This window comes from Spodoptera frugiperda, chromosome 8 (genome assembly GCF_023101765.2).
Source record: "Spodoptera frugiperda isolate SF20-4 chromosome 8, AGI-APGP_CSIRO_Sfru_2.0, whole genome shotgun sequence".
Lineage (NCBI taxonomy): Eukaryota > Metazoa > Arthropoda > Insecta > Lepidoptera > Noctuidae > Spodoptera > Spodoptera frugiperda.
The window spans coordinates 6,113,717-6,137,253 of NC_064219.1; the positions used below are offsets into that span (position 1 = coordinate 6,113,717).

Genomic DNA, 23,537 nt, shown 5'->3' on the forward strand with positions numbered 1-23,537 from the left:
TCCGCCAAGTTCGAGCACAAAAACCGACACACCGGCCGTGGGTTATATTACACGAACCATTTCGGGCCAAGTTCGACCCACCTATAACTCAAAATCTATTTTATCTACGCATATGAAATTTCTAGTATCTGTCGAGATCTACTTACTTATCTAAAATACAAAATTTCATTAATGTACCTATTGTAGGTCTTGAGATATTGACGTCAGAAAATCGCTATTTTTTCTATACACTCACTGACTGACTGACTGACTCACTCACTCACTCACTCATCAAAAACCTAGACCACTTCCAACGGTCGTATTGACTTGAAATTTGGCATGGAGGTAGGTCTTTAGGTCAAGGTAAAGGAAAAAATCTGAAAATGGCCAAGTGTGAGTCGGTTTTAAAAATAATGAAGGTGTAAATTCATATCCCTAAGGAACTAAAACAAAAAAAATATCTATATCTTCCAATGGTCGTACCGACCTAAAATTCGTTACGACGTTTGTATTTAGTCAAAGTAAAGTAAAATAAGAAAAAAGAAAATAAACCTTACAAAAATAAATGAAATCCCACCCAAAACATAAATGTGAAAGGCTGCCAAGTTCGATAATATTGGAATGCTTCGCCTATAAAAGAAGTGAGATCTAAATAAGTACCAAGTTCCATTCACAGACCTCAGTTAAAAATGATATAACTTGGCAAGTTTTAATATTATATATATATATATATATATATATATACAATATTTAATAGAAAATTATATACTTGACTCATTGCGTTTAGTAGGTTTATAACAAAGTGTGTGAAAACTTGCCAACTTGTTATATCATTTTTAACTGAGGTCTGTGAATGGAACTTGGTACTTATTTAGATCTCACTTCTTTTATAGGCGAAGCATTCCAATATTATCGAACTTGGCAGCCTTTCACATTTATGTTTTGGGTGGGATGTTCTATATCCCTATTTAATAAAATAATAATTAGATTTTTTGTATTCTGTCTACTGTTTTAACTGACTTACAAACGTAGGTTGTAGGTTGTTTCACTGTATTTTTTTTGTCTTCTATAATTAGTAATTAATTAATCAGTTGAAAATAAATATGAATGAGTGACTCTTTAAATATCTTAATTTAACATCATATATTTTTTTACTAATTTCTGTACACACCCAATCTTAATTAATAATATTCTTATTTATCCCTTATATCTTGTATCTCCACTTACAGTGCTTGTATTATCATTGTTTAATTATGTTTAATAAAAAGTAAACTTCTTCCGCCATTATGTATTTGTTTTTTTTTTTAAGTAGCCATCTGCCCACTTACATCGAGTGTACATTATACGTACTTAATAAGGGCCAAGTTTATTGGCATACCAACCACATGCCGGATTAAGAATACTATAATCTAAACAGACAAAAATACTTTGCCCGACTAAAAAATCGGGTATAAAGACTGGTATTTCAACAATAAAAATAACAGTCCGTGAAAGCTACTATTAAGTTTAGTCTGTAAGTTAAACTTTGAGATCATAGTTTAAAAGGTTAACCAGTGCTGTTGCCTGATCTTTGTTAAATCCGTTGTCGCTTAGGGGGCTACCGTCATCCCGAACTTTGGAATGAAATAGCAAAATAATATCTGTGTCAAAAGCACAAGGTGCAAAGTTGCGTTTAGGGTATTTGCAGACAGACAAAGAAAGAAAATAATATGTGGGTACCTACCTATCAATCAGTAGGCAGGTACCCTCTCCATCCGTTAAGTTACTGCTTCCGAATAATCAATAATTTTATTACATATCCATAACTTCCGATGTTGCAACCACAACCAATCTTGGATAGACTTGGATAGTGGATCAATTTGATGCGGACAAAGATTTAATTGTCACCACAACAACTGAAGCAGCAAATGACCTCAGAGGCAAACTATCTTGCCGATTTGGGGGACTACTAGTCAAATCTAGGGTTCGAACAATGGCGTCCATCTTAGTAAACGGCTTGAAGGGGCGAGAGAGCTGCACTCGACTAATGGTAGACGAGGCTCTTATGAACCACTTTGGAGCGGTGGTGATGGCTGCCCGAATAACTTTAGCCAAGGAGGTCCTGCTAATTGGTGACATTAATCAGCTCCCGTTCATTGATCGTGACAACCTCTTCCCTCTTCCCTCTCCACTACGGCCGCCCTACACATATCACACCCATAAGTCAGGAGTTGCTGTGTACCCACAGGAATCCAATGGACGTGGCCTATGCCCTCAACACAGTTTACAGTGGCATATACTCGTCCAGGTCGGGCGTGAGATCCCTGGAGACAAAAAGATTCTCGGGAGCGATGATCCCAAAATCACTCCCCGACACCTTATACCTGGTACACACCCAGGCAGAAAAGGAATCCCTTAAGAACCAGGGATACGGGTCGGGCGAGGGATCACGCATTCTCACTATACACGAGGCTCAGGGGCTTTCGTCCGCGAAGGTGGTAGTTGTGAACACAGCAACAAAGAGGCAGAAAATTCATGACAGCGTACCACATGCAGTAGTTGCAATATCGCGTCACACACATAGTTGCATCTACTACACGGACAACTGTGATGACGCGATAAGCAAATTGATCAGAAGGGCTGCTGAAGAGAGCGACCATAGGATAATGGACTACAACCTGAAAATGGCCATCAAACACAGAGACGCGGCAGTTCTGGGGGCGTTTTTGGGTGAGAAATGTTCCTTGGACTAAAATAAAAATTTATATAGTGGGAGGTAATGTGTATGCGGAAATCGTAAATAAATACATAACTGCTATATACATAATTATATAATTGTAAACTCTTTGACTTCTGTAAGCTCTGTTGAAGTCAGCCCACCCGACAGGGGTTGAGGCGTCATGCACACATAAATGTCCTACAGTCGGTGGCGCTGTGTGTTGGGTTGTTCCGTTCCCAACAAAATGGTTGACCGGATCAATTGCTGACACACACGTCATACCCGTGAACGAGTGCCTTCTGCTGGGGCAGGTCGGCTCTCCCAGCGCGCCGGTGGACTGACTTGGCAGAGCCGCCGGTAAATTTAATTTAGTGGATAAAAAAAAAACAAATATGTTAATCATAAGTATTTTTGTAGTTATAATCTAATAGTTGTGTTTAATTGTAGTGCGTAAGGTAGATACCATATTGATAAAATTTATTGTAAAAAGAAACACAAATTGTATGACAAGGGCACGGACCAAGAGTCCGTGGAGAACAAATGTAAATAAACATATAAAAAAAAAAAAAAAAACCACAACCAATCGTATTGCATTGAAGTTTTCTGCAGTTTGAAACACACCCAATCACCTCATGTAAATGCGTGGAATGAAACGTACTTTACGACCATGACGAGGAAACTTGTTCAAATGACGCATGTCAAATTTTAGTGAATCGGAACGTACCTTTGGGACTGACTTGGCGATTCGGATTTTCTTTCAGTGATTATCTCGATGACTTGTGTAAATTCAATGTAAATTTGATTTGTTAAATGACAGTTTATTATTTGTGATTCGCGGACGTGTATCGAGTATACTTACAACTGTGCTCATGTGGCCGCCGGGTATAAAGGACATATTGCAGTGACTGGTTATAATTTTCCAAAAACAAATAACTTAGAACCATCAATATGATACAAGACGATGAGTTCGAGGCCCTGGTGACAACCCCAGAGCGTATAAAGGCTCTGGGGTTCAAGCCACAGAAGGAAATCTTGACGAATCACATCTTACCATATGCCGCCGAGTTGGATGATGAGGCCTCCAGATTCCTACAACAAGTGAAGACAAACCTGGCGAAGGCCGTCATGTTGCGCGAGATGAAGCCAGCCTGCGGCGTGTGGTCCTCCAGGCTCATGAAGTAAATATTACCGTTTTTCTCATAAGACAAAGGTGTTGGGTTAACACTGATACATTTTAGGTGATATTTATTTATTGGAAACTGTCCAATAAATGCCGATGAGTTTATCAGGAAGGATAAACACAAAACTGTGTTGTTGGAGCTCTGGAACTTTTGTCCCTTTATGAAATTTAGTACAAATAATTATTAGAGGATTTATTTTAGAAAAAATCTCATATTTATTCTGTGAGATCTTATAAGAATCTTATTGTCAGTTTAGATAACTCATAGTCTGATTGGCCAAGAAATTCAAACCAATAACTGGATGACAATGTTGAAATGCAATTATCATCACAATACCCCCTTATTTACATTTATTGTCAAAATATTTCTTTCTTTTATATATTTGAATAATTTCTTATTAGATTTTCCAATTTTAATTAGTAAAAGAAAATATTATGGGAAATCTTTGGGGCATATTACTAGAGAAATCCAGCATGAAAGAGAATGCTAGAATTATAATAAGTAGGTTGTACTCTATAGTTTCTGACTACCCCCATAACAGTGTAATTGTGTATTGTCACAAAGTTGAATTGTGTCCAGTTTTCTGGTAACACAATTTCTGAGTAACAAACCTAAAAAGTATAGATTTATAGTTTATCACCATTTTATTTGAAATTTTAAAAATATTTATATTATTGCTTTTCTTAGTATGGATGCGAACAACAAAATGTTTGCATATTTTATTTTCAGCCAAATTGTCAGAGGATGATGCTCGCTTTACTGCCAACAGAGTAGTGTCCTAATATTTTAACCCATTAAGAATAGCTGCTTGTACCATATCTTTACCTACCCCTCTAAGAAACACACATTTTCTATCTATCAACATCTCTTCTAGAAAAACATTTAATGGCAAAATGTCTGCTTAACCCTTTGTGAGAAAATGATGTGATGTTAAAAAACATGATTACAAATTATCATAACTCTAAACACCTAAATAATTAAATAAATTAGTAATATTGCATCATGTCAGGGAATCAAAAGTGCATGGTAATGGCAATAAAGTCATTGTCAATAAAAAAAAATTGTTTATTTCAATTTTTTTTTTTTATTTGATTCAGACGTATCTGAATTTTTCATAATATGTAGAATTTATAAATAAGTAAGAAGTCTAGTCAAAATCAACATTATTTATAAAATCATCCACTATTTATAAAAGAAAAACTATACAATAAAAAATTAAATAAGTACTAAGTATGATTATCAGATATGAAAAATGTTGTAACAATGACAACTGTATTAGAAATTCAATTTGTAATAAGTTTCAGTTTATTGTTAACCTTTGGCAAGTATTGCTGAAGTTTCAAATATGCTGGCCGGCGCCCAGGGCTTCCTGTAAACTGCACCTGGCCTCACGCAACACTGCCACTTCATTATATTACTTCATCATTCCTTATTATTTATTTATGTATAGTTAACATCAGAACTATACATTGTATAATATGTTGTTTTAAAAATAAATTTCCTGATAGATATGGCATATCTATTTTTAGTTTGATTGACATGTAACTAATGTGATTTATACATGATGACTCAAATCTGTGTTGATAATAATAAAAGCCAGATTATTCCTATAATTGGGTTAATGACGATTATTATTTTATATAAATGTATATAAATAGCCATACACACAAACTCACAAAGATTTGCATTTAAAATATTAGTAAGAAAAAAATTGTAATTACCTAAAAAGTGTGTTCATGTCCCAATATGTAAAAAAAGAAATCTGTAGATTATATAGGATTCACTTTTTTGAAACTTTAGCCTTTACCTGTAAAATAGTTTTAGATCTGCAACACACTCCTGAACCATAATCACCCAACTTATATTTCCTAAACAAAACAAACGACCCACTGAACAAACATACTTCTTTGATATTTTCTTAAGACATACCCCCTTTCCTACAAACCCGTTTCCTCAGTCATTAAACAACCTTTCCTACGAGTACCAAGAACTTAGTATAAGAAGCTACCTTTATTTCCAGGTACATTCGGATTCATGGCCTGAAGTTCAGCAAAGAAGATCACATAAAGCTAATAAAGCTGGCATATGAGCTTGTGCTTATACCTGACCTTGAACCATGCAAGATTCACAAGTTCGCTACCATGTTCCTGATGCTCACTAAGTAAGTATAAATTAATTGTAAACTACCTCTCTAATGAAAATAACGAATATTACCTATCTTAATTTATTTCTAATACTTGTTAATTACAGTTTAAAGTAAATAAAAAACATTTAAAAGTATAAAAAGCAATAGCCCATCAGTAACAGGAGAAGTCCAAGCTACCAGCAGTCAGGACTCAAAAGAGAGGAATTTTATGATTAGTAGGAGTAGCTATGTAACCATACTTTATTACTTAAAAAGTATGTATGTATAACAATAGGGTCACTCCCTATTTAATTGATTAATCAAAAGTATTAAATATAAACATGCACTATATTATTCCCTACGAAGAGGAGAATCATGTGGGGAAATAACATCAATATCAGACTGTATGTGTAGTCTGTGTTTTTTCCGGGGTCCGGGTCGAAAAGCAGGAGTAGGAACGGGGTGGTTTTTAGTCAGTAAGGTCTGACACTCCCTTTCACCTTGCCCAAGGCAAATGTGGGTAACTGTAATGCAAATGTGGGTAAAAAAAAAAATATGTTTATCATCGGAAAATCTTATCAATCAAAAATCTATCTAAAGCAATCAAAATATTATTCATATTCAGTGTTGTAAAAACTTTGCATTAGCATGAAAATATGTCTCCTGCCAGACATACAATTGTGTTCAAGGAACTTAAATTTGTAGGGATCTTGGCAGTAAATAGTTGAAATAATTGGCACCGGCAACTTGTGTTAATTGCTAACGCAGTAATTAATTTCTACAGGAAAAGACAATTGATTTCACCTGACGAACTGACGCTGCATTGGCGTCCGCTCTACGATATGGGCAAAAAAATATTTGACAAGAGCGCCACTCATATTAGAATGTACCATTACCTGACGTAAGTATAATTACCGACAAAGTATTTTAATTGGCATTAAACGTAAAAACTTTATAAATCCCAATACATAATTGAAAGAAGTTGATATTGAATGCGTCCGCGACTCATCTGGCGCCAACTTTTGTCTCGGTACTTCCTACATGTGACGTCTTCACACGTAACGCGTGACGTATCCACCTACTACGGTTTACGTGCATATTGGATTACATTTAAACTAAACACGACGACGATAACCGTCGCTGGAAAATGGATATCGTACATTGAATGTTTATGACGTAAAGCGTCTACATACATAATTAGTTCCACGTGACTCGATTTTTATATTGACTTTAATGCTTATTTACTGGTGTAGAATACCGCGTAACTTGTAACTTAAGATCATGGTGTATGTTCAGGCCAAAGCGCTCTATGAAACAAGGAGGCGATATGCTCGATATGATTCGCAAATTCCTGTCTGGCGACGGGCTGGGCGATGCCTTAGAGTTGTTCGGCCTCGCCGGAGCCGACGAGAACGAACTGCCCACGTAATGAATAGACAAACAATATGTTTTCGGGGCACGCTTATTGTTCGCACATCAGGTGGCAGACGGGTTGGGCTCATGATTCATCAGACCCATGTCACTTATCCTTGGTATAATGGACCCCTGAAATGACTTGTTAATTCATCAACTTTATGTTGTTGAAAATTAATAAGTTGTTTTGCCAAACATCCTATTGTATAAACGGTAGTGTCTGTGTATCCAGGTGGCAGGCTGTGCATGTTTACATCTCTCAAATATGTACATAATATATTGAAGTTTAATAATTTTATTTCAGTTCCCTCGAAGGATCATATATTTCGATGGTTAAATGCGCAAGACCGTAAGTATACTTACTTCATTAGTTGCAACCTTTGAATGTGCATTGCAGTATGTAGTAATATTTTACCGGGTTTTTAGATATTTCCCTTTGACTGCAACAAAAGAAATCCTAGCGGAGTTGATGCCCCAAATAAACCCTTGGTCCACGGACACGCACGTGGTATGCCAGTTGGCGGTGTTCCTGCCGGTGGCTATAAACCCGCAGTACGCGCAGTTCGGCCACGAGCTGTGGTTCGACGAGATCATGTCGCTCTGGGATACATGCTACAACTCACAATGTGGTATCTCGGTAAGACAAAGTCCTTATTTTCTTCCACTTAGTAATTACACATCATTTGTATAAAGTTACCGATTCAATATAATTTTCAAGTTATATCACACTATAATATTATAAATGTGAAAGTTTGTTTGTTTGGATGTTTGTCCGTCAATGAAGCTAAACTACTAAACGGATTTTGATAAAATTTGGTATACTAACAGGGTATGAGCCTTAGTTGATAGGATTATCCCACGATAACGCGGGCGAAGCCGCTGGCAGAAGCTAGTTTTAAATACTCCTTTGGACCAAAACAAGCCTCAGTTCTAAAAGCAACATTATCACACAGGACTTAATGATGCTATTTGCGGGGCTAGCGAAGCGCAACCCTGGTGCCATAGACTGGCAGCCGTACGTGCCGAAGATGTTCACGAGGTTCCTACACGCCCTGAACCTCCCCGTTAGCTACAAAGACATGCAGATCACACGCTGCCATTCCTTAGGTAAGTTATCGACGTAAAAACTGTACTTTTTACCATGAAGGTTTTGACTGGTTTTTATTCTATGTCTAAATCTTCAAATATATGTTATGTCGAGGCTTATGTTCTCCCCTTCCAAAATAAGCGACATCACATTTGTGACTCTTCTTTTGTTTACTGACTCTTGATCCAATTCCGATTGATCGATATTGATACTGTGCCGTTTCGTACTCTTGAGTTGCAACACTGGCGCTACAATGCATCCGTATTGGTTGGATGATGAATTAAATGAATTTAAATGATATTAAATTCGCCTTTGTAATCCTACATTAAATGTTTTTGACAGTTACCATTGGGGTTCTATGGAACACCATAGAACCCCAATAGCAATATCAACAGATATTGCTAATATTGCGTGTATCACTGATCACGTACTGTACCCTTGTACGAGTTTGCTTTATGTTTAAAGCAAGTAAAGCTCTGATTGGCTGGCGCGAATAAATCGAACAATGAGAGATCCGAACGCGCTCTTGTTTCGATTACTTTAAACGTTACTTTAATCAAACTGCTCGTTTGTCCCCCTACAGCCCGTTGCAGTTTGTTTCGAATAAAATAATTGTTTATTTTTGCGAATAGGATAACAAAGTAAACATTCACGTTAACTAATATCTTCTCTTTTTAAATATTTCTTTGTTACAATATATCACATATTATTATATTATGTATTTACATATCGTCTTCTCTTTCACCATTCATTCATTGTTCGTGCTTGTATCTTTTCTTTGAATTGCTATATGGAATGACTTTCAAAATGTTAATGACTAGTACAAAAACTGTAGTATGACGATAATACTTTATCTTACTGTGCAGTACACAATGTCACAATGTATGCCAATTGCTATTTTTGTCATAAGTTGACATATTATATTTTGTGAGGGGTTATTTTAGAATAACAGTAGTTTTATTATTAGAACTTATGACGGGATATTTACCATTTTTATTAATTTCGATGAGTTTCCCGTGCAACAGTGCCGAAATATCGGAAACTCATCGAATTTAATAAATATGGTAAATGTCCCGTCATAAGTTCTAATAATAGTGTTAGTGACCATGTCAATTTAAAAACTTATAACAGTAGTTTTGTAGTTAATACACATATGTATATGCACTTACATTGTGTAGTGTATAGTTAAATTAAAAACTGAATTTATTGTGATATCAGAATTTTCCTATCCAGTATAGATTCACTCAATTCTGGTTGTGGGCCTTTTAATATAGACAGAAATAAACCTTTCCCTTGTGATAAAAAAAAATCACAGAAACTACACACCATATAAAAGGGACCTATTGTCCTTCTTGCGTTTTTATGTACTAAAAAATCTAAAAATATGCAGAGTAATTGAACCCTCTTTATCCTCGAATGCTTACTAACTTGTGAAAAATTGTGTGCTTAATAATAAAGGTTCCGAAACTAAATTAGAAGAAAGCATTAAGTAATATAATGTATTGTGATATAGACATGAAGCATGTGGCTTCTTGGATTGTATGGAGCATTGCCCCCGACGGCGAGGTACTCAAGCACTTGCGCAGCTTCCTGGCAGGAGTCGAGAGCTATCTGCACAGCGCCAACTCGGGCCGCTGGTCCTATAAGCTGAGGGACCTGCTCCGGAAACTGGCCAGAGAGTTCCTAAACAGGTAACAAAGCGTGCAGTTTTATTAGTGTCAATTAAGACCAACTTGTCATGTGTCAAGTGTTCTCCAAAATAGTTTCATTTTGCAGGGTACGTCGTGAACGTGAACCTAAATTCAAGGAAAGTTGGGAGAACCAAACTCCAGCTCACTACCGACTGAAGGACGACGACATCACGGAGTTTGTACAGATCGTGCTCGAGCCAACTCTGCAGGCAGTGTACAGCCGCAGCGGCTCGCTCGATATATCTATTGCACTGCACAACTTGGCGACGCTACGCCCCGCAATAGTAGTTCCACCTCTCCTGGAGCGACTGAAGACCTCCCTGACGTCGCTGACGGAGCCGCACCGAGTGACGGCCGCCATGTCTGCGGTGGCGGCCGTGGCGCGGCCCATGCTGCGCGGCGCGGACGCCGGGTACCCGGAGGGGCCCACGCACGTTGTGCCGTTCCTGCTGGCTGTCCTACCCGGCCTCGACCCCAACGACATTAAAAAGACATTAGTCACATTACACTTCATACTCATCTTCACATGGATGGTGCCTTTCATAGACTGTAGTACAGCTCACGAGCACTGGTCGGACCTCACCGAGGAAGAACTCCTCACCTGTGAGTCCACTGCTCAACTCGAAGACTTCGTGCTCGTCTTCTTAGACAGATTATTTGTGATCATCGAGTCTAGTGTACTCGAACATGTAAGACTGGATACTAAGGAATCCGACGCCGTTCGCAGTAAGACTGACGCTGTAATGGAAACTGCCATCTCTTCGGCCGCGACCGCTGTGCTCATGCAGTGCTCGCCGAAGATATTTAAGGAAGCATTAAGAAAATTCAAGGCTTTTGCCACAGAAACGACATTTGAAACGAATGTATCTGGAAGTATGGTGGGTGTGATGTTACATGTGTTTGCTCGGATCAACTCGGAGGCCACCCTGGCCGCGTTCCTGCCGGACCTGTGTGAACAACTGGCGGAGTTGTTGGCGACGGACGAGGCGCTGCACGAGGAGAACCCCTCCCGTGACCTGGTCTACAGACTGGTGTTGTTGATGCATGTGGTGGAGTGTGACGGAGTCGTGTTGCTCAAATATGTGCCCGACATCCTGCCCATACTGGACAGGGCTCTGAAGTTACATTCTAACTACGCTCTGTCTAGGGCGTGTGAGGTGCTGAGCCATATGCTCAGTTCGATGTGCTATATTGATTTGAAAGAGTGGAAGAGTTCGCCGAAGGATTATGGCTTGGCTCCTGAGACGTGGCTGCCTATACGGGAGTGGGGGTACGGGTGTATGTTGAAGGATACCAACTTCAAGTGGCACGTGCCGTGCGAGGAGGAGGCGCAGTGCGCGCAGATGTTGGTGGACCGGTACCTCACGGCCGAGGCGGCCCGCCTGGAGCAGTGGCTCAGCGGGGAGCGGGACATGTGCCGGGAGAGGCGACTGAGGAGCTTTTACATTATCAATGCACTACTGGCGTGTAGCACTTTCCTACCGCCACCTAATGAAGAACCTGTTTCCTTGTAAGTAGAACTCTATCTTAAACTTTTTAGACTTCGTAGGACATTTTAATACTACAACACACTGTCTTTATTCCAGTTTGGAATCCCACGTGCCCGCTACAAACATTCCATTTACTAGCGGCGTGCGCTACCAAGTGTTGCTGCACGGGGAGAATGTCCGCGTGGCTCTGACGCGGCTGCTACTTAAGGTGCAAGCCAAACTGTTGGCCGAAAAGACTGATGACACCAAGGGCCTTGAGATGCTGATACAGGTGATTGTTCAGTTTCTTTATTGATAGTATTATGGATTTATTTAAAAACATCTGCGTGCAACAGTTCAATTTGAGACAAAAAACTTTGAAGCAAAATATCAATAAGTTTTGTTAAAATAAATCATTAGGTATGGGAACGAGTAGTAGTTATGAAAGGGATGCGCGGTGGGCCTGGACTGGAGGCTCGACTGAGGTCATATGGGGCTTTGGAGCGGGCACTGGACGGGCGCGGCGGAGCCCCGGACAGGAAGGGGAGCCCTCGCGGCGTCGGCAGCGCACGACTGCGCATGTTGACTGCAGACGCGGCGAGGCTGCATGATGACTCGAGATATGACCTCGTCTGTGAAGCCGGAATCACTCCGTCTGCTCTCAGCGCTCTGCATGCGTTAGCTGAGCTCTCCATCAATACCTACAGCTCTGTGAGTATCAACTAAAATATAACTATAACTGTCAAATCAAATATTCAATTTCAATTTTTATTATAATGGAAATTGAATATTTGATTTAAAATATTGATTATAATCAATATTTTACTATATGTATTGTTTGTGGTTTTAAGAATCTAAACAAAACCAGTCTCTAACTCTATAGCTATAAAGTTCATTTCTATTTTAACCAGGTCCGCATATTAGCTCAAATTCGTTTATACTGGATGCTGAGCCATTACCCGTATTCGTATCGGGCGTTGGTGCCAAAGTTGGCGGAAATATTGGCCAAAGGTGGTGAGGGTGACGAGTGGCATGCGCGGCATAAAGGCGCACTGTTCATGATGCTGGGGCCACGCAGTGGGCCGTTGGTGGCCAAGCAGGATTGGGACGTAGTGCGCACATTGTGGCCTGCTATACTTAATGCGCCGCTTAGCGAGAAACCCAGCATGGTCCGGTAAGCATTACTATGCTCTTTTCCAAAAGTAAATCTTAACTGCCTTGAAATATTGCTCAAAATCCAATGGACAAAGCTTTCGATTTCCAGTATAGTAAGTAATTTTAAATTTCAGGCTAGAACAAGCGTTTAGCGACAGTCTACACCGTCACTTCCCGACGGTGAACACTCGCCTTACCTTGAGTACTACAGCGGTAGACGCGGCCGCGGTACTTATTACTGAGGAGGAACGATCGGACCCAGACTTCACGAAGATCTTCAACGAATCCGTTGCGAGAGAGACTGCCAACTCAGACAAAACTGAGAAAATATATAATGAACTCATTGTAGAACTTATGAGGGTCGTCGAAACTCCTAATATGTAAGTAGGAAAATTAACCTTATAGACTAGTTACCCTTTTAGGAACACATGACTTCTGAAATCTAATCTTTATTTGTTAAATAATACGATTCAATTTCGATTGATTTAAAAAATATTACGTATAAATTTGTGAATACGATAACTCACACTTAATATCGATAAAAACTAAACCATATTTACAAGCGATAACGTTCAGAATTGTATACTTTGAAATAACGTTAAACAACTTTCGCTATCCAACAGTCAATGGCGTCGCTTGGAGCTAGCGATGCAGATGCTGACATTCTGCCCTTCCATTCAAACCCCGTACCCTGGCTTTGCAGTCCGTGGTATGGTACAGGCACTGCTGCACGATGACATCGCCGTCAGACGCACTGCGCAACGACTAGTGCACTATGTGCTGAAACAACGCAAGCACAAAATTATTAAGATAGAAATGGATCCGTATGACATCGCCGGCGTACCACGCCCTGAGAAACGGACGCCTGGTCAGTTTGGCTTTTTTTTGGTATTTAGTGTAAAGTATAACTGTTGAGTTTTTGTAGACTTACAACATACGCCGTTCTCACATGAATGTTTGCAAATAAAGTTTTGTACTATAATAAAACTATGTAGTATTAAGTCAATCCAAAATTTAAAGTTTTTTTTTTCATTATTTTTTTTTCACCTAGAACACGAATAATCAAAATTATATTTTTCAGGATACCGAAAGGATCTAGAATGGGCAATATGGTCAGATGAGAGGGTATATAAAACTGACGAAGAATGGGATCAACCCTGGTTGAGGAACTCAATGTACGGGTTCTACGCCTGGCCTGAGAAGTTAGAGGTGTGATATTTTTTCTATTATAAAATTTACTTTAGTTTTTGCGCACATAGCGCAATAAGTTGCGCAACTTAGCGTAAACTGAATAACGCTGTGTTTAATTGTGTAATAATGCCTGGAATACCATAAGAAAATTCATGTTTAGTAACGGTTATTTGTTTACTAAGTACATATTGTTCTCTTTTTCATAAATCACTGATCATTACAAGACTGAAGTAACGTTTTTTGTTTTACATTCTAGATTGCAGCACCGGCAAGCGAACAGGTATACTCCTCGGACCTGGCTCCCGAAGACATGGAGGAAGGCGAGCGCCACCTGTACGAGTTCTTCAACAACGAGGACAATGTCAACAAGCTGGTTGCCTTCCTCACTGTCGAGGAGAAAAAGGGCAAGGACAAGTTCAATGGAGTGCGCTTCTCTCTGTTCAAGGTCAGTCGAATTGGTACTGGTAACATCGGGTTTCTTTGACCCTAGGAGGTAACTTTGACCCACATTCTACAACCAATAGAAATCCAGAACAAAACGTATATTAGTTTTTCATTGGTCTAAAAGTTTGGGTCAAAGTTACCTTGTAGGGTCAAAGAAACCCGATGTTACGGTACTGTTCGTGGTGATTAGATCATTTTGTTATGGGATTTATTTACAGTTGAGTAGCTGTTAGGACCAATGTCTAAGTTCTCTTGTTTTTAGGTTTAAAGATATTGCCTGCTACGGAACTTTCTTTTTGGATTCAAATGTTCTTGGAAAGGACGTTTTATAATGGTAATGGACGCGAGTAATAATTTTAGATGATTTGTAGGGATAATGACAAAAGGTGCTGACAAAAGGAAGACTGATGAAAGGGATAGCAATCTTTTTCCAAATTAATCTAATATTTACCTTTGCTCTTGCCCACAGACTTTATTCGCGCAATTCGGTAACGATATAAGCGCTAGGTTCCTGCGTCACGCGGAGCGTTGCGCGGCGGACTCGCAAGAGGCGCCGCAGCGGTACGCGGCAGAGGTCACCGCCGCCGCACTGCGCGCGCCGCGCTACTGGCCCCGGGAGAGGGCCATGGAGATGTATGCTGCCGCCGTCAATATACTGCAGATAGGTAGGTTGTTTGCTTCGTAATCATTAACACGAATTAGAAAATATGCCGTGTGGTGCTTCTTACCATCAGTTTTCATTTATCATTGTAGTAATTGAAATGAGGTAAACAACAACCTCGGATGTGGACTGCAACGTACTGCTAAATTGATCCACATGAAATATATTTTCAAGCACAATCATTATTAACAATTTCAAACTAAGTGTATTAAGGCACCAGACTAATTTTGTGATTGATCTGCGGGCAATCGAATTTGAGCCAGTATGTGATAAGATGCAATATAACTTGTTTTAATAGAACACTTATTTATACTCAGTATATTCCACCTATGATCTCACATTACACGCAATGTTTCTGCTGCTAGGTTTGACATCAGTAACCCCCGAGACTCTGGAGGACTGGGGCACCTGCGTCGCCACTGGGGTGGAGAAGTTAGACCCGACCCGCGGCCGTCAAGTCATAGAAGGACTGGTCCAGATCTGCGCGCCTCGCTCGCGCACGCGCGACAACGAACCAGACGTCGATACTTCGTTCAGTATCTGTGCGCGACTTTATGCCCTACAGGTAACGTTTAATAAAAGTATATTTGTGCGCTATAGATGGCGCTGGTGTAGCTTTGTGTCTTTATTGTTTGTCTAGTCAATGTTGCTGTTAATAATTATAGTTGATGATGACAATATAAAATACATTGTGTCTCGCACCCCCGGCGCACCACGGGTTAATGGCTTTCCTATTTACTCTGGTTTTTGTGAAACCGTGAATTTGTGAATTTAAGTGTTTGTCTCAAAAACATGATGAAAAATAAAATATTTTCTGTACCTAAGCTAATTTGAAACAAATCCTTCTATCAATAACAGTAAGGTCGAATTTCCATCTACTGTAATTGCTACGTACTTATTAAACATATCACCATGTTCCTATGCAGGGTGCACTCGGCTCCCTACGTTGGAGGGCGGCACCACTGGCTGCCGAACTGTTGAAGCGGCTGGAAGACGCCAACTTTACACAGCATCCCTATCAAAACGTACGGGAAACAGTCGGCAGGTAAACTTTAAATATATATTTTTTATACCATCATATAAAATCTGCCTGTCAAAATAGATTACATTACAATTACAAATTGCAACTTTAAGTTAACAAAATAAAGTTTAAAATTCATTCGAGATAAGCTGGTGTGTACATAACAGAATGTGATATTTAATATTTTATTATATCGATATTTCAGTTTGTTGATGACGATCTTCGACACGGAGTTGGTGTTCCCCGGCGGGCACAATGGCGACGCGCCCCGTCTGGCTGACTTCTTGGCGTCTGTACAACCACGGCTCGCCGCGCTCTATGATGAGAACGGTGACATAGGTGAGTCAATGACACGTCCCTCCTAATGTAATCACCACAACGTGTATCAGGTCTTCTAAGTACTAGTTCCAGTTGGCCTCAAAGAAAACTGCAGTGTGAGTGAAGTTACTGGATATCCAATCTTGTCCTATCTCCAATCCGCAATGCTCAATCACCAAATCCCAATAATTAAAAGATCGGAAACGCACTTGTGCCTCCTTTGGTGTTGTCGGTGCCCATGATGCCGATTATTTACATTATTTAAATCTTCAAATTGTATAATTGCCTGAGCAAGCATGGGGATTATACTCCTCCTCTTAGAAGCAGCAATAATCATCTCCAAACTGTTGATGATGATGATATTAACCCGTGTTTTTTCCAGTGATAAAGACGGCGGCCTCAGCGGCGATGCAGTGCAGCCCGCGGGCGGCGGAGGCGGGGTGCGCGGGGGCGCTGCACCCGGTCCCCGCGCCCCCCGTGGGGGACGTCGCGCTGCATGTCGCCCGCCTCGCGCAGGAACACCACCCGCCCACAGACGACACCGCACAGGTACCTACTACCAACCTAGCCTTATACGGAATATTTGGACAGGATCCTAACTAAAGGGTTGGCTCAACTACTGCTCTATATGTTGACAAAACAATTATTTGCGTGATCGGTAATTTGCTGTTTGGGATTCTAGGTTTTCGATTTTACGGACGCGTCTATGACATAGAAGAAAATCTTATTGAGAGGCAACATAGTATAAAAAGCGAGAAAGAAGTATTATTAATCTTCAATTAATTCTGAAAGCCTTTTCCTTCACTCTAAGTAACTTCTCATTATTTGAACATTAAGGTGTTGACCTTGTGAGTGTTGAAAATGTTACAATCTTTAATTATTCCTTGTTACTAGGCGACAGAGACAGGAGAATCTTCGGACACAGAGGGCGAGTCCCAAGTGCCGCGTGTGGAGCGCCAGCTAGTGTCCCGGCTGGACACGGCGCTGCGTCTCACTGGGGACGTCGCCGCGCCCGCGCCGCAGGACCATGCACGGGCATTGAACCTGCTCACTACTGGTAAACTATTGTGCTTTATTGTCTGCACTGGAATATTTTCATAATGTCACTTAAAAATGTAAACCTTATTTAAATATTTTGGAAAAACATTGAAAGTGAATTTAAATTCGATTACTAAACTTGTTTCTCAAAGTACTGAAGTGTCAGAATATTCAATTAAAGGTCCTGTTGTAACTCGAAAGTAGCCGAGCATCCTCAAAATTAGTATACTTAACTGAATAATAATGAAGTAGAATATTTTTTTTACCCAAAGGAAGTTAATATGTGTAATGTGATGTGTGCAGTGCTCCGCGGGTGCATGGGCGTGGTGGTCCGCGGCGTGGCGGGGCGCATCGAGTCGCAGTACGCGGTGGTGGGCACGGCGTGCGCGCTGGCGGGGCGCGGGCCGCCGCAGCCGCACGACGAGCTGCCGCGCGCCGCCGCCGCGCTGCTCGCCTCGCTCGCGCTCGCGCACCACTCCAGCCACGCCTTCGACGCCGCGCTGCGACATCTCGAGACTCTCGCCAGCAGTACGATACCCTCGCCCTATTACTATCCTACTGATTCATATTCTAAATGCTAAACTTTGTCAAGATCTGTTTGTTACTCTTCCACGGGAAATCGGGGTAAGACTGTCTGCAATAAGACTTGAAGTAATTTTTATCCTGAGAACGCGGGCGAAACCACTGACAAAGTCTGATCTATTCTTCTTTATGGAATTAAATGGAGCTCATTGCTTCTTTATGGAATTAAGACTAGACCAGCAAGACCTAGTATACTCGATAAAAATGTCAAAAACACGTCATATATTTCTTTACACGCATCGTTATAAACGATTACATCGAAAATTTATTATAACTATTAATGCAATAATAGGTCGCTCATGGTCGGCTCGCCTGGCGTGCCTGGACTTTGCTCAGCCACTACTGTTCTACGGACTACCGATGTTATGTGACCGCGCCGACCGCGCTATCGCTACCGAGCGCTTCGCACTCAAACTGATGAGAGATCCCAGACTGGAGGTGAGACACAAATATTTAATTAAATAGTATCTCCTTATACTGAAACTGTGGTATGTTTATGTTGTGTAATAATTGTTTCAGGTACGACAGTCTGCAGCGAAGCTGCTGACAGGGCTAATGCACTGCCGCGCGCTACCGGACGAAAGTGTGACAATGCAGGGACTCATGCGGAGCTGTCGGTCCAAGCAACTGGTGGAGCGGCACTGCGGCGTGCTGGGGCTGTGCGGGTACCTGGCGTCGCGGCCGTACAGCCTGGGCGCGCGGCTCGGCGACGTGCTGGCCGAGCTGGCGCGCCACACCAGCGCGCCCGACCCCATCCCCGCCACCATCCGCGACGCGCTCGCAGACTTCCGCCGCACGCACCAGGACGACTGGCCCAAACACCGCGAACAGCTCACCGAGGAGGAACTCGACCTCCTCGCCGACCTCACGTCGCCCCCCTCTTACTGCGCTTGAGTCAACTATTGCTACATAGTTTTATCTCTTTTTATGATAAGGTATTTAATAGGGATGCATCCGATAACGACATATCGGCGATATAAAGTACGTTTGCGATATATCGGAATCGGCGATATTAATTTTGCTGATATACCCTTTGACATACTTTTAACTTTTCGCTGTAGTTACTCGAGAGAAAGCGGCTTTTACTGCGCTTAGTTAATTCTTCTTGTAAACCAAATTTGTCTATGCTAAAAGCATCAAGTAATTTCCTTCCTTTGACTTGCGCTATATAAATCACTATATTGTGGCGTGAATTTATTTATTTGACTTGACTGTACGTCCTTTTTTGGAAAATATAATTGTCCTAATCAGTATTGACGAACCTTCACAAATATCTTTGTCGTATCGGCTTAAGTGCTCATCAATGCATCCCTAGTATTTAATTGTGATATTCAACAATAGCTTTATGTATGACACAAATTTTTGTTGCATAATTACTCCAAAGTGTTATTGTTTCGTAAAACTCAAGTGGAAGTAGCTAATATAGACGCCGTGTGATATAATTACTGAGACTGTGTTCTATCAGTGCAGTGATTTCATAGGCCTAATATGTAGTGAAGTAGTGATTGCATCTCCTGCATATATACACATATGTAACCTACCTTTTTACTAATACTAGGTATTCACGTAGAATCTGTAACGGTGGTGGCTCCATCTCATATCATGTTCTGTGCCCACAGTAGACGCCGGTGACGGATTTAGATAGTAAGATGGTCAGTGAGTAATTTTGTATAATTTGATAGATATAATTTGAAGAGCTATTTTGATATTTTTGTTTTATAGTTATATTATTATAATGTATAATTTGGTTTGTTGGTTTGGAAAGAAGAATTAAATCTAGAAACAATTTTAATTTATTATGATGGGTATATATTTTACGTCATTTTGTATAACAATGTGCAATGTGCCATTGTTGTTAAGACATTTCGTTCCATAATAGATCTGTTTACATGGGTTAGGTATTTGTAAATACGTGTATAAATATTACATAATATTTCTTTTTTAGGATATTGTATTAAATACTACATTAATAAATAATATGTGTTTTATTTCAACGACATTTACAATAGACAGAAAGAAACAGCATTTTTCCCACTTATACAATTTTATTTTTAACGAATTTTGGTCAGAAGATATTACATGAAATATGAAAAGAGAATATTGAGAAATTCAGAGCATCAGAGAATAGAGTAACAATTAAACCTAGTGTGTTGGTGTCCCCGAAGGTTACTTTCGGTCTTCAACATCTGAAAATAGAAAAACATTGTACAATAAGTACTGCATTTTTGTCACAGTCAGTACCAGTAATCATATACCATGATACAGCACATATTGGTCAATTTGAATTTATAGAACTGTGCACAGTCATTAATATCAAAGCACTCATTGATGGTGTTGATAAGTCTATTCTGTTCAGCAATCACCACATGGCTTGACAAACCTGTGCTCAATTTTGTGGTTAGCAGCAAGAAAAATATATTAGGGATGGAAATTGTGTTCATATTGTAATTTCTTAAGAACAAAGTGTCGGAGAGCCATGCTTCAGAACAAATGTACTGGCTCGACTACAGCCTCATAGAGACCAAATGTGAAACAATGTTTGCATTGTGTTTAGTTGTGTGAGTGAGGTTACCGAAGGCCCAATTACGACTCTTTCCAATCCCTGATTCCCCAACAACCCTTAAATTCTTAACCCCCAAAAGGCTGACAATGCACTTGTAACGCTTCTGGTGTTTCGGGTGTCCCTGGGCAGTAGCGAGTGCTTACTATCAGGTGATCTGTCTGCTTGTGTACAAAATTAACAATATTGTACATTATGTCATAATGTATTTGTAATACTCACTTTTGCCATCACATGCTACAATTTTGACTTTATCTACTTTAGCAACCTCTTGTACTTCCCGAAATTCTACATCATTCAACATAAATGTCCATACATTATCACAAAACCTGAAAAAACACAAATACAAATATTTTAACCATGAAAATGCAAATATATACAAAATATTAAAATTTCTATCAAAGTAAAGATCATAGAATCCTGTAATTATCTTGTGTGATGAAATGTTTTTTGTTTCAATACTGAAAAACACCATAAAATGTTGAGCTTGTACTGAAATTAAGTTGTTTGCTCTTTTGTTTACCCTTTAAAACATAATTATTTGAGCGTTACCATTACTCTATTGCGAGTGTAAGTGATATTTTATAGTTAAAGTAAATAAATTTAGAAATTACCTGTATGTATTTAATTTTCCTGCTTTGAAGGTAAGTCTTGACTTCACCCTGTTAGATAGCGCCTGGTTGATAGACTTGTCGAATTGCAACAAAACTCTCACTGCTAACGCTGGCGTTATTTGTCCATACTGTAAATTTAACAATTATGTAGCAACAAAGCACAATCATTTAATATTTTTTTACCAAACAATGTAAACAATACCTGTATCAATTCGTCAAGGCTTTCTTGTAGAGTATTTCCGATCGTGGTATTTCTATACAATTGATATGACATCACTAATGATTATATTAAATTTTAAATAAATAATTTTTAGTTAAAGAACTAACAAATCGATGAATTAACGATAAACGTATGAAAAATAATTTGAGTTAATCTCTCTCACGTTTACAGACAGGTTTTAATCATAGACTAATAATTACTTAATTAGACTTCAATTTCTTTTTAAACTAGAGAAGCGAATGTCTTCTACATAGTCTATGGAACAGTACTGTCTATGGAACAGTACTGTCTATGGAAGCACTATAGGTATTATTGTCGATTTTTTTCCAATTTTTGATTGTTCTATTTCAGTTAATCATGAAATTTATGTTTATTTCACAGAGCAATTAAACATGATGTAACGAACAAGATGTAAATCTCAGCAAAACCATTCAGACTGACCAGAGACAAAGTAAACACCTGACAAAGACAAGTTTATTTAGTTTCTAAAGTTCCTATGTCTGTGGTCAGTACTACTGCTCATTTTGCCCGCTAAAATTACAAAACAAACGTTGTTGAAACATGCATGATGGAGTACAACAATTAGAATAATTAGAAAATTCTGTCCTACGCTGTGCTCTGTACCTCTGTTCTGTAGATAGAATATCCACTCCAGCACCTAGCATTCGAGAGTTTTGCATCAAAATTAAGGTATATTGTTTGTTTTAATTTCAAGTGTCCAAAGTTTTTGGATACCTAATTTTTACACCCATATCCCGATGAATATTATTGTAGTGTAATTAAACATTAATACTTTTTCTTAATTTTCAAACGAAGTCCCTTAAGAAGTTACGATTTAATACTTTGAAAATAATATTATGTTGTCTTGAGTCTCAACGTTTACGTAAGTACGAATTATCTAACTAATTAATGTACCTAATCTTAATTACTCTACATAGAAACGGATTTCTGTAACAAGTTACGAACTTTAGCCAACCCAGGAATCGAAATCAAGACTGGCCTGGCACTGGCAGTTGCCCTAGTAACTTTCCTATTAACTCGGTTTCCAACTGTCCTCATATGTGACAGTAGTTAGAAGTACTAGCTTAGATTGATTTGGAAATAGAACACAATTACCTAAATTCCTACCGAGGGATTGCCTTACTCTTATACTCTAAACAGCAGATACAATGTATACATTGTAACCTGTAATTCTGTTGACCTAACTTAGTACATAGTTCTGTTCATCTTCATAATATTATGTACCTATGCTTTCCAATCAAGAATACTTCTCATTACCAAAATCGTGTCATGGAGTTCCACATTGACTCTGCCTAGGATAAGTCCTAGGCAGTCCCAACCTACATCATGGTCAACATTCCTCATGGTGTATGCAAATTCATATTCCTCTCTATTTGAGAGAATACATCAAGACTTTCTTAGTCCTTGCAGTCAAAAATTGGATGTCTAGTAACTTCAGTCACATGATGAAACTCGTCAATGAGACCGTGGCATTACTCCGGTCAAGCTGGCCCATTCGTGCCAAACCCTGGCTCTCCTACACTTTAAACCTAACCTACCCTAGACATTACCATGACACAATACGTAATAGAAGAATATTAACATGTTGACTGTCCGTGCATTACAAGTAATGCATTGTTGATCGGACTGTGACGTCTGTGCATTATATGTCATGCATTAGTCAGTGGCAACTGAACTGCCTTTACTGCGACGGGACGTGTTAGCCCGAACTTTGAATTTTCTAGGGACGTATGAACAAAGACTTGAAAAAATAAGACTTAAATGTTCCATCGAAATTTTATACTTTTTTTATCAGTAGAATATTTTAAGTTTCATTGGACGTATGTGATTTTCCAAAATAGATGGTCATGGACACACATGGACAGTCATGTTATTTTATTTTTTACTAGTGGTCGCCTAGTGGTTGAAATTCAACCATATACGATTTAATTTACAATACCACTTAACATACGTTCAAGGATAATTTTCATTTAACTCAAACTCAACCAAACTCTTTTATAAAACTCTATTCATATGAGACGTCAATATCATCGCAATGTCTTTCTATCACATTGTCTATCGATTTTGAC

The 23,537-nt window shown here is 39.4% G+C and overlaps 2 protein-coding genes across 3 annotated transcripts; one reads left to right on the plus strand and one right to left on the minus strand.

Moving 5' to 3' along the window:
- The first annotated feature begins 3,367 nt into the window (after positions 1–3,367).
- Positions 3,368–20,030, plus strand: LOC118275269 (proteasome activator complex subunit 4B). Of its 2 annotated transcripts, XM_035593170.2 has the most exons (25): positions 3,368–3,855; positions 5,879–6,019; positions 6,768–6,884; positions 7,280–7,408; positions 7,701–7,745; positions 7,823–8,033; positions 8,350–8,503; positions 9,997–10,174; positions 10,260–11,684; positions 11,761–11,935; positions 12,064–12,354; positions 12,555–12,817; positions 12,933–13,178; positions 13,422–13,666; positions 13,880–14,007; positions 14,246–14,434; positions 14,903–15,098; positions 15,460–15,659; positions 16,021–16,139; positions 16,321–16,454; positions 16,816–16,982; positions 17,328–17,490; positions 17,775–17,999; positions 18,346–18,491; positions 18,573–20,030. In XM_035593170.2, the coding sequence occupies exons 1-25, from the start codon at positions 3,626–3,628 to the stop codon at positions 18,945–18,947; spliced, it is 5,892 nt and encodes a 1,963-aa protein (XP_035449063.2). In that variant the 5' UTR covers positions 3,368–3,625; the 3' UTR covers positions 18,948–20,030. The 2 variants fall into 2 exon arrangements, with proteins under 2 accessions (XP_035449063.2, XP_035449064.2); XM_035593171.2 differs by lacking the exon at positions 7,280–7,408 and having other exon boundaries at positions 3,369–3,855.
- LOC118275271 (transcription initiation factor IIA subunit 2) lies at positions 20,024–21,648 on the minus strand. Its single transcript, XM_035593173.2, has 4 exons — positions 21,430–21,648; positions 21,228–21,355; positions 20,836–20,942; positions 20,024–20,239 (listed from the first exon to the last, which is right to left on the minus strand). Exons 1-4 carry the CDS (start codon positions 21,499–21,501, stop codon positions 20,220–20,222), a joined length of 327 nt encoding a protein of 108 aa, XP_035449066.1. The 5' UTR covers positions 21,502–21,648; the 3' UTR covers positions 20,024–20,219.
- Between the last annotated feature and the right edge of the window lie 1,889 nt (positions 21,649–23,537).

Excerpts from the sequence above, each read along its gene's own strand:
- LOC118275269 (XM_035593170.2), top strand. The coding sequence starts at position 3,626 with ATGATACAAGACGATGAGTTCGAGGCCCTGGTGACAACCCCAGAGCGT. Across the intron at positions 7,409-7,700 it reads GACGAGAACGAACTGCCCAC|TTCCCTCGAAGGATCATATA; the intron begins GTAATGAATAGA and ends ATTTTATTTCAG. Across the intron at positions 7,746-7,822 it reads ATGGTTAAATGCGCAAGACC|ATATTTCCCTTTGACTGCAA; the intron begins GTAAGTATACTT and ends CCGGGTTTTTAG.
- LOC118275271 (XM_035593173.2), bottom strand. The coding sequence starts at position 21,501 with ATGTCATATCAATTGTATAGAAATACCACGATCGGAAATACTCTACAA. Across the intron at positions 21,356-21,429 it reads GCCTTGACGAATTGATACAG|TATGGACAAATAACGCCAGC; the intron begins GTATTGTTTACA and ends TTAAATTTACAG. Across the intron at positions 20,943-21,227 it reads GGAAAATTAAATACATACAG|GTTTTGTGATAATGTATGGA; the intron begins GTAATTTCTAAA and ends GTGTTTTTTCAG.